Raw genomic sequence first — 13,858 nt, 5'->3', positions numbered from 1 at the left:
GTAGGTGACTCTAAAAGGAATCCAGGAACACATCAGAGATGGGGTGTCAAAAAGATAATTCATATGTTTATGTCAGCAGAAAGCTCTTGATCTGACAAGCTGTGGTTTTCTTTCCAAAGGGTAGGAAGTGTCAAAGGAGAGGCTCAAGCTTGTCGTCATGGGTGAGGAATGTTCCCAGCATCCCCCCTCTCAAAGAGGTGGGTAAGGGAAGAATGCAGTAACAAGGGACGGTGGAAAGGGAGTGAAGCAAGCGAAGCCCAGCTTATCATGTCACGTGGTAAAGTTATCATTTTGTAAGGATGCTTCTCACTGCCAGCGGAGCCTTCTCATGCTGTCCTTGTTGTACATGTGGTTGGTGAGCCAATTAGTAAACAAACAAATATGTGAACGCTGACTCCGCCTAAAGGCAAAAGAGGGGCCAGCAAAGAGAACACCTGGATATGCAGGCCTCTTCCTCTCTGTGACCTTTCAACTTCAACTGCTCTTATTATCCTGGACACATGTCTCCCATCTCGTCTCTTTCTCATCTCACAATCACTGCCCTGGTCCATGCGACCATCTTCTCCACCCGAACGGCTGCAGTAGTCCTGGTTTTGCCCCCTTCTCCATTCACTCCGTCCACTTTTGTTCCTCCAAGGATAGTCCTTAGACCTGCAGCACTGGTCTCCCCTGGGAGCTTGTGAGAAACCTAGTTTCTCAGGCCCCACCCCACACTTACTGAATCTGAATCTGCGTTTTTAACAAGAGCTCCAGGTGATTCATATGCCCTTTCCGGTTTGGGATGCTCTGCCCTAACTACTGCCAGGATGGTGTTTCCAAAACACAACTCTGACCCTATCAATCCCTTGCTGAAATTCATTCAGCTACTCCACCCGAGCCCTGCCTTCAGGCATACAACTTCCCCGGACCCAAGGAGCCCGTCTTGGTGAGGTTCCTGCTCACTTCCCCAGTCCTGTTCTCCCTTGCTCCTTTAGGAACGCCACACTGCTAACAGCCTCATTGTTCACAGCAGGTTTTCTAATCTCTTCTGCCTCTGACAGCCTTCTCTCACCCTCCTCTTCACCTGGCTAACTCCAACTCTTGCTTCCTGTTTTGGATGAAGTGTCCCCTCTGTGAAGAATCCATTGTGCTCCCCCCTCACCCGCCGCTCTGGGCTACCTACGTTCTAGGTGTGATGTCACATTGCTCCCTGCGTACCTCCTTGATGAGCCGCAATCACAGTGATCACCTGCTGATGTGCCTGCCTTGCCTGCCAGCCTATGTATTCCTCAGTGGTAATGCCTGGGTCTTGTTCACCTCAGTTTCCCCGGAGTCCAGGAAAGTCCCCGGCACAGAAGAGGCACTCAATAAGGTGTGTTGAACTGAAAGAGTAGTAGGAAAGGGTCACAAAAGAGTAAAGGCATATATGGAGCAGGAAAAGGGCGAATGCATCAAAAGTAAGCCTGGAGTCTCGGCTGGGGGAAATTACAACAGGAAAACCAAAGGAGCAAAAACAGACAGTAAAGAATGGAGAAAAACAAGCTCAAGGAGAGGTGAGGGACTGACTTTTAAAGTGTTTAGCAGTGAAAAGGTTAAGACTGGAGAGGCAGTTCTCTCTGTCCTTGGATTTTTGTGTGGTTGTTATGGTTGAGCTGTACCTATTAAAATGTGGAATCAGGGTAAAAATGACTGAAAGGCAACTCACTCACTTGCTACTGGAGGAATGATCATCAGACATGGGTGTCTTTGTGGGTAAACTAATAGTCATCTCTGTGATTCTTAATATTCCTGATTTTGAATATTCAAATAAATGCTGCCCTCGTCAAAACAGACCCAAAGCTGTCCAAATGCAAATAGCTAGGTGACCATCCCTCAGAATTTGCCCAGGACAGTGTTTGTCCAGTCCTGGTTTACAACTTTTGTGACAATATAATAATTACTAGCTCCCCATCAACCCTCAAAAGTGTCCCAATTTGGATGATAAATTACATAGTCAACCTGTAAACAGTCAACATTTCTTGAGCTCTTCCTTTGGACCAGATATTGTATAAGGTATTTGAATAAATAGTTTCATCATTAATGGATGCTTGTTGTGATCCTTCTTTAACATAAAGATGCAATGCACAGGCCAGAAAATTTACCCTGTAAAATTCAGTGGTTTTTAATATATTCACTCTGTTGTACAACATCACAGCTATCTAATTCCAGGATATTATCATCCTTCCCAAAAGAAAACCCCAAACTAATTAGTAGTCACTCCCCGTTCCACTCTCCCGTCTTTGGCAACCACCAATCTGTCTCTATGGATTTGCCTGTTCTAGACATTTCATATAAATAGAATCATATAATATGTGGCCCTTTTGTGTTTGATTTCTGGCAGTGCTGTTTTGCAACTGAGGAAGTGAAGGCTCAGAGAGATTAAATAGTCTGCCTAAGGTCACCCCTCTAACAGGAAGAGCATCAGACCTAGATCCAGGTGTGACTGGCTTCAGGGTCCACATTCTTGTGCTGCCCACCATGGCGTGCTGCCTCCTCCTATATGCAGGTATTCAGGACATTTTTAGAACTCCTTTTTGGCCTTCTTTCCAAAATGACTCACAGATCTTCATAAGTTGAGAGTGGATTTAATGTTTGGAAAAAGTACAAAGTCATAAAGAGCAAGTATGGTAACGAAAGTGGGTTATCAAGTTGGCTCATTGTTATGGACTGAAATATGTCCCCCCCCACCAGATTCATATCAGTTCAGTTCAGTTCAGTTCAGGGCATCCCTGGTAGCTCAGATGGTAAAGAATCTGCCTGCAGTGTGGGAGACCCAGGTTCGATCCCTGGGTTGGGAAGATCTCCTGGAGAAGAAAACGTCAGCCTACTCTAGTATTCTTGCCTGGAGAATTCTATGGACTGACCATGGGATTGCAGAGTCAGACACGACTGAGCAACTAACACTTCTGCTTTCAGTTCAGTTCAGTCACTCAGTCGTGTCCAACTCTTTGCAACCCCATGGACTGCAGCATGCCAGGCCTCCCTGTCCATCACCAACTCCCAGCACTTGCTCAAACACATGTCCATCAAGTTGGTGATGCCATCCAACCATCTCATCCTCTGTTGTCCCCTTCACCTCCTGCCTTCCATTTTTCCCAGCATCGGGGTCTTTTCTAGTGAGTCAGTTCTTCACATCAGGTGGCCAAAGTTTTGACACTTAAGCTTCAGCATCAGTTCTTCCAATGAACATTCAGGATTGATTTCCTTTAAGATTGACTGGTTTGATCTGCTTGCAGTCCAAGGAGTCTTCTAAACTCAAGAGTCTTCTCCAACACCACAGTTCAAAAGTATCAGTTCTTTGGTGCTCAGCTTTCTTTATGGTCCAACTCTCTCATCCATACATGACTACTGGAAAAACCATAGCTTGGACTAGATGGATCTTTGTCGGCAATGTCTCTGCTTTTTAGTATGCTGTCTAAGTTGGTCATAGCGTTTCTTCCAAGAAGCAAGCATCTTTTAATTTCATGCCGGCAGTCACCATCTGCAGTGATTTTAGAGCCCAAGAAAATAAAGTCTGGCACTGTTTCCATTGTTTCCCCATCTATTTACCATGAAGTGATAGGACCGGGTGCCATGATCTTTGTTTTTTGAATGTTGAGTTTTAAGCCAGCTTTTTCATTCTCCATTTTCACTTTCATCAAGAGGCTGTTTAGTTCCTCTTCACTTTCTGCAATAAGGGTGGTGTCATCTGCATATCTGAGGTTATTGATATTTCTCCTGGTAATCTTGATTCATATGTTGAACGGTTAACCCTGATCCCCACGTGACTAAGGTAACTGTATTTTGAGATGGGGCTTTTAGGAAGTAATTAAGGTTAAATGAAGTCATAAGGGTGGGGCCCTAATATAGGATTGATGGCTTTATAGAAAGAGGAAGAGACAGGTCTCTGTCTCTGTCTCTGTCAAGTGAGGACACAGAGAGAAGGCAACCATCTGCAAATCAGAAAAAGTGGTCTCACCACAACCTGACCATGCTGGCACCCTGATCTCAGACTTTCAGTCTCTAGAACTGTGAGAAATAAATCCCCGTTGTCTAAGCCCCCCAGACTGTGCTGTTTTGTTTTAGCTGCTTGAACTAGTATGGTCATATTTTGGGATTAAAAAATGAGGCATAACCATAAAGTCAGAAGAGTGAGTGATTATTCTCTGTGACTTCAAGAACAATTTCCTGAGGGGAGCATGAGAAGTATTTTGAATGTGGGAATCAGCACTGGAAACAGGAGAAGCATCTATAAAACTCTTTGTATGGCATTGTGTATAATGTGTATTGTATTTCTCTGGAAAGTGTAACAAGTATAAGGAAAAATTAAAATGACCTATTATGCTACTGTTAATAATATGCTCTATTTTGTTCCAGTTTATCCTTCTCTGAAGCCTTAACTGTATAGCCTATATTCTTTTGAAGTAAACAATCAATATGTGGGTACATTAGATAGAATCTGTTATCTAATGTAGTCAAAGGTGGTTATTGGTCAGTTAACTGATAAAATATGCCAAAGCAGGAATCACAATAAGTATGTATATTTGCATACAAACACCTTAAACTTTTTAGTTTGACATAAAACATATATATTTATATTCATATGCCAAGTTTTTGATGCAGGGTCAAGGGTTTTTGAGGAAGGGCTTCTGATTGGTGTTTCTATTTTTCTTCTCTGACACCCACTCATAATGTATCATCTATGATTGCCAATATTTGTTCATTTAACATAGAAAAATTTGAGTACAGAATCCTTCCAGATTTTTATCCCCCAATATTTCACTTCTGTCATACCCCAAACTAATTTGACAGCATATTGGGGGGGTATTCCCCCCTTACTGATTTTTTTTTGCAAAGTGATCAACTTAGTTTTCATAAAAACCCCTTTTGTCATTGTGATCCTAATTCTTGTGATATACATACAATTTAATTAAATTGTGTAATTACAATATAAGTAGAATTGTCAAAAATATATTCTACAAAATAATTATTAGTAAGCCTGAGACTCAGTCAATGGATATAGAAGTGCAAAGTCATATCAGAGTAGCCTACTAGCCGTGATCTTTCATCATGACATAAGCATTTGTCAATGTTTTAAAGGGGGAATAGAAAGCATCTTCTGTGCATTGTTGAGTTAAAGTTGATTAAGATAGTTTCTTCAATTCTAAAGCATGACAGTGCCAAAGAATGTTCAAACTACCCAACATTTGTGCTCATTTCATGTGCTATTAAGGTTATGGTCAAAATCCTTCAAGCTAGGCTTCAATAGTATCTGAACTGAGAACTTCCAAATGTACAAGCTGGGTTTAGAAAAGGCAGAGGAACCAGAGATCAAATTGCCAACATTTGTTGGATCATAGAGAAAGGAAGGGAATTCCAGAAAAACAACCGCTTCATTAACTATGCTAAAGCCTTTGACTGTTTGGATCACAACAAGCTGTGGAAAATTTTTAAAGAGATGGAAATACCAGACCTCCTTACCTGTCTCCTGAGAAATCTGCATGCAGGTCAAGAACCAACAGCTAGAACCTTACATGGAACAAAGAACTGGTACAAAATTGGGAAAGGAGTACGACAAGGCTGTATATTGTCACCCTGCTTATTTAACTTATATGCAGACTACATCATGCGAAATGCCAGACTGGATGAATCACCAGCTGGAATCAAGATTGCGGGAAAAATATCAACAACCTCAGATATGCAGAGGTTGATACCACTCTAATAGCAGAAAATGAAGAGAAACTAAAGAGCCTCTTGAAGAAGGTGAAAGAGAGTGAAAAAGCTGGCTTAAAACTCAGCATTCAAAAAACTAAGATCATGGCATCCAGTGCCATCACTTCATGGCAAATAAAAGGGGACAAAGTGGAAGCAGTGACAGATTTTATTTTTTTGGACTCCAAAATCACTGCGGACAGTGACTGCAGCCATGAAATTAAAAGACGTTTGCTCCTTACAAGGAAAGCTATGACCAACCTAGACAGCATATTGAAAAGAAAAGACATCACTTTGCTGACAAAAGTCCATATAGTCAAAGCTATGGTTTTCCCATTAGTCATATACGGATGTGAGAGTTGGACCATAAAGAAGGCTGAGCACCGAAGAATTAAGGCTTTCCAATTGTGGTACTGGAGAAGACTATTGAGAGTCCCTTGAACAGCAAGGAGATCAAACCTAAAGGAAATCAACCCTGAATATTCATTGGAAGGACTGATGCTGAAGCTGAAATTCCAATACTTTGGCCACCTGATGCAAAGAGCCAACTCATTGGAAAAGAACTTGATCCTGGGAAAGATGGAGGGCCGGAAGAGAAGGGGACAACAGAAGTATTTAAGATGGTTGGATGGCATCACTGACTCAATGGACATGAGTCTGAGCAAACTCCAGGAGATAGTGAAGGACAGGGAAGCCTGGTGTGCTACAGTCCAGGGAGTTGCAGAGTTGGACACGACTTAAAGACTGAACAACAACAAGAGAGTTTCTACTGTCCCTACTTACTTAAGAAAAATCTAAATATGTACAAACTAAAAATTAAGTTCCCTTTAATCTAATCCCCTCTCCAGAAATAATGCTATTAACAGTTTGGTATGTATTCTTCCAGACTCTTCTATCTATCTATCTATCTATCTATGTACATTACTTACTGCTTGCTATGTGCCAGGCACTACACTAAGCCCTTGATGTGAATTATCTTGATTAATCCACACAACAATTCTGTAAAATAATACTATTATCTCCATTTTACAGATGAGTAAACTGAGGCTCGGGAAGGTTCAGTAATTTGCCCTAGGTCACATAGTGACTAATTTGTTCTTCCTCTTGGGAGGACTGTTGTGCTAATGCACACGAATCAGGTTAAATGTTTGGATCTATCCATCTATTTATTCAGGAAGCATTTATTTAATGTCCTCTCTTTGCCAGTCACTGTATAGAATGCCAGCTACTCAGACGCATGCCTTCTGTCTTCAGTTACCTGAATAAGGGAGATCAATCTGTGAGCTAAAAGATTTGCCCCAATTCAAAAACTTAGTCAATAGGTAGAGCAGGATTACAGTCCAGGCTTGTTTAACCACCTGTTCTTTGCCCTATTGCAAAGAAGCTTTGGTAAACTGTTTTTTGGAGAGAGACAACACTGCTTGAATAAGTATCATTTGCATGAGAAAATGAGTTTGGATCCCCAAGAAATCAGTGTCCAATGCTTAAGACCAAGTTTCTAGACTGGAGATTATAAATACACGTTCTGAAAAGTTTTAAATTATATTATATGTGTGTGTGTGTATGATTTTTCTTAAGGCAAATACTGCTCTGCTGTAATCCAAGGGAGATGAAAGTAAGGCAGTGTTCAAAATTGGAGTTTCTATTTCTTGAGTGGGAGGGCTGGTGATAAAGTATTTAGATCCTAAGGAGCTTGATTAGAATGTTGAAAAGTGTCAGCTTAAACAAGAGCAAGCAATGGAAAAGAGAATCAGAAGTCCAGAAAAAATAGGAAAGTTGTAAACAGATATTATGAGAAAATAACATAAAGATTGAAGAATTGGTTGAAAACAAGTAAAGGCTGCATGTTAAGACAGAACCAAGACCTTACCTATTGTGCAACACATTCCACTAGGCTGGCCAATTTCAATGTACACTATAGAGGGTTGAAGGGAAATGCCTCTCCCAGAGATGGGGGTGGAGAACTTGAGCCACGTGAGCCACTGACCTCTGAGTGCACAAATGCCAAAGGCTTTTAGAGCCAGTTGGCAAGATATACAGGGGTGGACAAATCAGGGGCTTATTCTTATAAACATGCTACAGAAGGGAGCAAAAAGGCAGCCTGGATTGGAAACCTTACAGGAACGGCTATATATTCTTTGTGACTGCAGAAACATTTAAATATACAAACACATGGAATGTGGCAGCATTGATGCGGAGGATTAAGCACCCCAATGGAAAAAGAAAAAAGAAAAAAAAAATGAGAAGGAAAAAGGAAAATCTTGAGTTTCTTAAATTGTTTGCAAAGAAACTGGAGTCTATGACGGAATTTAGTCCCCATGACTGAAATGTTTCTTTGGTGTTGGAAAAAGTCTTACTCTCTCTCTCTTTAGAATTTTTTTTATTCATAATAAAAATCCTGTGGCAGCTCCTTGTCTGGAGGACTTTAAAAATAGGAGCGATTTCATCTGTCTGGAATGGTCTGTGTCAGCACTTGCCCTAGGCAAGATTGCCACATAGGCAAAAACACCCCCTCCCTCCTCCCTCCCAGACACCCCTCCCCCACTGCCCCCCAATGCCTTTCAAGCCCCCAAACCACCTCTCCTCTGTGGGCTGGCCCCCTTTTCCCAGACCACAGCCCCAATGAGACCTCCCACATAAAATCAAACCCCCTTGTCTTCAGCTCTCTCTCCAGGTGCTAAGGAGGCAGAAACTTTCACCCTTTGCGGCCTACTTGCATTTAAAACCAGGACCCTGGTTAACCCTCATGAATCTCAAGTTGGTGGAGATTTGGGCAATGTAACCAGGCGGAGAGAGGTCCAAGCAAGAGGGGAGTGTTTTGAGTCCTTGGGGGAAGGGGGTGGGGGATGTTGCCTTCCTGGAAGCTATTAAATCCCAGATGTGAGTTCTGTTCAGCGTGAGACTGCCTTGAGGGAGAGTGTTGTGGGGGGGGGAGGGTGTCTGGACTCTCTGACCTCTCAAGGTTGGTATTAATTCTATGGGTCGGTGATTTCCAACTATATTCCCTGAGCCCGGCTTCCTTTGCAGCACTAGAGGCACCTCGTGACTTGGCTTTAACTAGGGGTTTTCAACAGCGTGTCTTTGTGCCTATCAGCCAGGGCCCAATTTTCCCATCACTGTCCTCCCCGCCACTGCAACCCTCAGCTTCAGCGATGGTGGCTGAAGATCAGCCCCAGCCCCGCTCCGCTCAGATTTTCAGCTCTACACAGCTCCCGTTCTCAGAGAACCCTGAGAAAGGGACTGTTTCGTGCTCACAGTGTGAGGTGACTCTATGAAGAAAGAAATAATACGTGTGGCCTTGTGTGAAACGGGTGTGCTAGACGCAGATTTGGTGGAAAAAGCTGCAAAATGAAATCTCCCGGCGGAGCTCAGAGGAGGAGGTTGGTCAATTTCACGTTGGAATAACCCACATTCAAGAGCCTCTAGTATGTGCCAGGCTCTGAGTTAGATCTGGTGACTAAGAAGAAAATTAAAGCATGGCCCCTGGTATGGAGGAATTCAGTCTAACAAGGAAGATAGACATCCCATGTGAGAAATGTCATGTTTGCGGTAAGCAAGAGTGTCTGGGAGCATGGAGGGTACCCTTGGTTCCACCTGCTCCTGTAGGCATCAGAGAATGCTCTCCTGGGGAGATGGCATCTGAGCTGAGTGGGAGGAAGCCAAAGCCAAGAAAGGTGGGAAGGGCGTTCTGTGTAGAAGGAATGACAGGAGCAGGGGCATGGAGGCATGAAAATACTTGACACGTGTGGGGAGCCGGGAGCAGGCTGCGATTAGTAGGAAGTGGCGGGCAGGGGGAAGGGCAAGAGATGAAGCTGGACGGGCAGGCGGGGCCACCAGAGGGAGAGGAGGGCCCAGCCGCCCTGCCCGGGAGTACAGACTTTATCCTGAAGGGAGTCACAGAAGGATTCTACACAGGTCAGAATTGCATCTTGATTAAACTATCTGTCAATTGGGGGAAAATCCTTCAAATTACCTGTGGAATGAACTGATGAAAGAATTCCATTGAAAGGGTAGATTTGTAGATCCAGCCCAAGTAATTAAGGGTGAGGCTGTCTTTTCCAAGAGGGTTTCTCATTCATCTGAGGCTTTTTAAAAGGTACCTCTAAAACAATCTACAGATAGATGCCTGTATATGGATGTAAAATTCAACCTCGTTTGGGAGGGTACCAGAAAACTGTGCTTAAAGGAAACTGTTTGAATGAGGTCTAGGTGCTTCTCCCCTTCCCCACCCAACCTGCCCCACCCCCGCACTGCAGTAACAGTATCAGCCTAGAATGGAAAACTGCTATGATCTCTTTGTTTTGTTTAGCAAAAGTCATCCGGGAAGGCGCTGTTTAACTTGAGCTGCAGCCATCTAAATCTTGCTGAAAAGGAGTATTTTGGATTAGAATTCTGTAGCCATTCTGGAAATAATGTAAGTTGCTTTCATTATAGGGTTCTTTGTGTCTAGAATTGCTTCTAAATGCAGCTTGCAGCTAGGTATGTAGGGCTCAAACCCCTGATTGCAAAATGAAAAACCATGTAAACCCTTGCAAAATGACAGGATTTAATCACTATTTCCCCTCCTTGGCTATTAAAAGTCACTTCAGTTTGCCAAACACAAACTCTTCCACCCGCTGCTCCTCTTTTGTGTCTTCACTGTGTGAAGAGCTGTCTGTGCTTGATTCTGAGCCTCCAGAATGAAGACTCCTAACCTCACCAAGGAGTGTTCAGGGCACTCTCCCTGGCCCTTACTCATGTTCTACCACTCCCAATGTTCTCCCTGCTGTGTCCTGCCTTGGCGGATCTCGTATCTGGCCCCTTCCCAGAAAGGCTCATTATGACTACTAAGCTGGCATTTGGAGGCTGTGGGATTCAAGTATGGAGCCAAACGCCTTCATTAGTCTTTGCGGCCACTAATAAGCCTGGCATATGACACCTCCCTCACCCCTCTGTGGCAGGGGAGCAGTGATTCAAATGTCAACAGCCAAGAGTTTATAGATCAACAATCTGCACCATCATTGGGAAAATACAAGGGCGCAGACTGAGGTTGGGGCAGGCACGGCATCTCTTTGATGTTGCTGTTCCTTACTATCTTTAGAAGTCTCAAGAGTCTTGATATTTGTTTGCTTCATGTTGACTTTAATATGTTATAAAAAAAAAAAGGTGCACTCAATGCCCTGTTCTACCAATTCTTTCATTAATGTTATTACAGGTCTGGTTGGAACTGCTGAAGCCCATTACAAAGCAGGTAAAAAGTAAGTATGGAAAATCACTTGAGGAATAGAATTCCTAGTTATAACTTGAAAATATTTCAACAATACCGCACTATTCCACACCTTAATATAAGCCGAGAAAAGGGCTTTGAGGTGTTATTTTAATCCTTCCTCATCCAGTAAATTTACCAATTTTGAAAAATCATTTTAACTTTGCCTTAGATGAAGAAAATCAGACTGCTAGGTTTTTGAGTAAATTTAGAGAACTCTGTGATTTGGCCCTAGGAATAATACATCTCTGACTCTAGCCCTGTAAATCTTTGAGCATCCTTGATGTCAATCAGCCATGCCATTCATGGTGTTCCAGAAGGTGTTTCAGTTTCATTCTGTCACAGACACTGTCCGTTCATTTCAGTTCACATTTGAGTGCCTACTATGTATGAAATAATCCCCCTACCCCATATGTTACAATCTAGTGTGGTGGTTCTCCAATTTCAGCGTGTATGAGGGTCACTGTGAGGTGGTGCAGGCAGGGTCTTGTTAAAATGTAGATTCCTGGGCCTCGCCCCCCACGTTGGGGGCCAGGAATATGCATTTTTAACAACCTCCATAGGTGTTTCTTCTTGCAGGTTGCTTTCAGTCCACACTTTGAGGAAAGCTGTCTTCGTGCATCTTCCCCCGCCTGCTCTCTGCATGTTGGTGCTCCCCACTGTATGATGTGGGTCTTCCCAGGTGGTGCTAGTAGTAAAGAACACACCTGCCAATGCGGGGGATGTAAGAGACGTGGGTTCGATCCCTGAGTCAGGAAGACCCCCTGGAGAAGGGAGTGGCAACCCACTCCATTATTTTTGCTTTGAGAATTCCATGAAGAGAGGAGCATGGTGGGCTATATAGTCCATGGGGCCACAAAGAATCAGACATGACTGAAGTGACTTAGCACGCACTATATGATGATAATCTGTCACATGATTCCAACAGCTTCCCAACTGACCCCCCCCACCTCACCCCCACAATCCATCTTGTGCACTACTCCCAAAGGAACTATTGCAAATAGAAACCTTACCACATCACTCTCCTGCTTAAAATGTTTCCACGACTCCCTGTGGCCCTTAGAATAAAGTCCAAACCCTTTTGCACGATCCACAAAGCACTGAATTCTGACTGGCTTTTTAGCCTTTACCTCTGCCTCTGACCACTTCGTACTCCTATCTCTCCTGACTTTAACAAAAGTAGCCTCAGATGTAGGCTTCTCGGATAAAATAGAAGATGCCCAGCTAAATTAGAATTTCAGATCAATGAAGACTAATTTTCTTAGTGTAAGTATGTCCCATGCAATCATTTTTATCTGAAATTCAAATTTAACTGAGAATCCTGTTTTTTTATCTGCTAAATCTGGTGGCCCTACTGAGGTGTCAGCTCCTCCAGGAAGCCTTCCTTGACTTCCTCCAAACTCTTTTCTCCCTCTTAGGCTTATAACACTTTGTGGTGCTGTATTTGTCAGTCTAGAAGTCTGCCTCTTCTACCAGCCTTTGAATGCTTAATTGTATTTTTATTTCCAGGACCTGCTAGTACAATGCTTAGCATACAACAGACACTCAACAAATATTTACTGAATGAATGGTGTTAGTGCTGCATGTGTACACTTGCTTTTGATGCAAAAAGTTTCTTATTTTCAAATGTAAGTAGGAGTGAAGGCAAGTAGATACAGATTTTTAAAGTAATTAGTTTTGCAGTAGGTCCTTGGTGCTTATCTGTTTTACATATAGCAGCGTGTACCTGTCAATCCCAATCTCCCAAGATGTTTTCTTAATGTAGATTTGATGACACACAGAGGTCTCAGTCCCTACTACTAGTTCCCTTTACGAATCTTTGAGCTGGCTGAAATTCACCTGCCTCTATAGTAGGGCCCTTCTCTCAGCCAGGAATGCAGAATCCCAGGTCACAAGTGGTATATTTTTCTAAGTGCAACACTTCTTAAGGGAGGACACAGTAGGCCCCAAATGGGGCACATCTTTACAAAAAGAAACTCAGAGAGAGAGAGAGAGAGAGAGAGAGAGAGAGAGGGTAGGAAGAGGGTCACGAGGACTTTCCCGATTGCTGTCCACAGAGAAGCACAGTCCAGAATAGCAGCATCTCACAAATGTGGAAAATTGAAATTTCAATGAAAAGTCCATGGGAAGGAGTGATGAGAGGGAGGGGAGGGGAGAGGGGAGTGTGTGTATGTACGTGTGGGTGTACATATGTGTGTGTGTGTTTCTGAAGACCTGTAACTGTTGAAATAAAACTTATGGAGATATTGTGTTTTAAGATCCTAAGGAAGTTGTTTTCAAATTTACGGTGAAATTTTTCCCAGTGGACCCTGGACATCTGCGAGAAGAGCTGACAAGGTATAGTACTTGTATGATGCATGATGTTATTTAATCATTATCCTTTTATCAGGGAACAGGCTTCTAGCCTTCTTTGGAAGGCTTGGATCACAGTCTCTTTCTGGGAGATGGTGAGGAGTTGGTGAGCAGGAAGGCCTGGCTGGTCCCTAAAGTGTTAATCTTTCGAAGGATAGGAACTTGGAGGAGAAGGAGGGGTGGTATTCTAAAAGCGGTAACCAGCCTGGGTGCCCACTTGAGGGATATGCCATTAACTGCTAAACAGTAAGAACGTTTGCCTTCCTTGCGTCTGTGTTCCAATCAGAGGGCAGCTTGACAGCACAAGTGTGATGCCAGCTAAGTTCCCTGCATATTGAAAATGGTTGTGTGTGTGTGTGTGTGTATCCCATAGGTAGGAAGTGATAATGACTCATAAAACCTTTCTAAAGTAGAAAAGTAAAAAATAGAAAAATAAATTGTAATAAATTATTTATTTTGCACAATTATAAATGATTGACATTTAAGTACAATATTAATAATTGCAATTATTAATTTTATATAAGTAAAATATTTGTATGCTTATACAAATTT

The 13,858-nt window shown here is 42.9% G+C and overlaps 1 protein-coding gene across 2 annotated transcripts in view; it reads left to right on the top strand.

The window, feature by feature from the left end:
• The window catches only part of FRMD7 (FERM domain containing 7), a 64,194-nt gene that overhangs the window by 25,416 nt on the left and 24,920 nt on the right, over positions 1-13,858 (top strand). Inside the window, exons 1-4 of one of the 2 annotated variants that reach the window (XM_043895220.1) lie at positions 8,848-9,258; positions 10,019-10,123; positions 10,904-10,946; positions 13,213-13,291. In XM_043895220.1, coding sequence (XP_043751155.1) covers positions 9,250-9,258; positions 10,019-10,123; positions 10,904-10,946; positions 13,213-13,291 — 236 coding nt within the window. In that variant the 5' untranslated portion in view covers positions 8,848-9,249. Of the gene's footprint in view, positions 1-8,847; positions 9,259-10,018; positions 10,124-10,903; positions 10,947-13,212; positions 13,292-13,858 lie in introns of those variants that run through there. The other variant, XM_043895219.1, reaches the window with a different exon arrangement.

The sequence above is a fragment of the Cervus elaphus genome, chromosome X, assembly GCF_910594005.1.
Source record: "Cervus elaphus chromosome X, mCerEla1.1, whole genome shotgun sequence".
Taxonomy (NCBI): Eukaryota; Metazoa; Chordata; class Mammalia; order Artiodactyla; family Cervidae; genus Cervus; species Cervus elaphus.
Note: the sequence above shows the minus strand (reverse complement) of the source record. Positions and strands in the feature narration are given on the sequence as shown.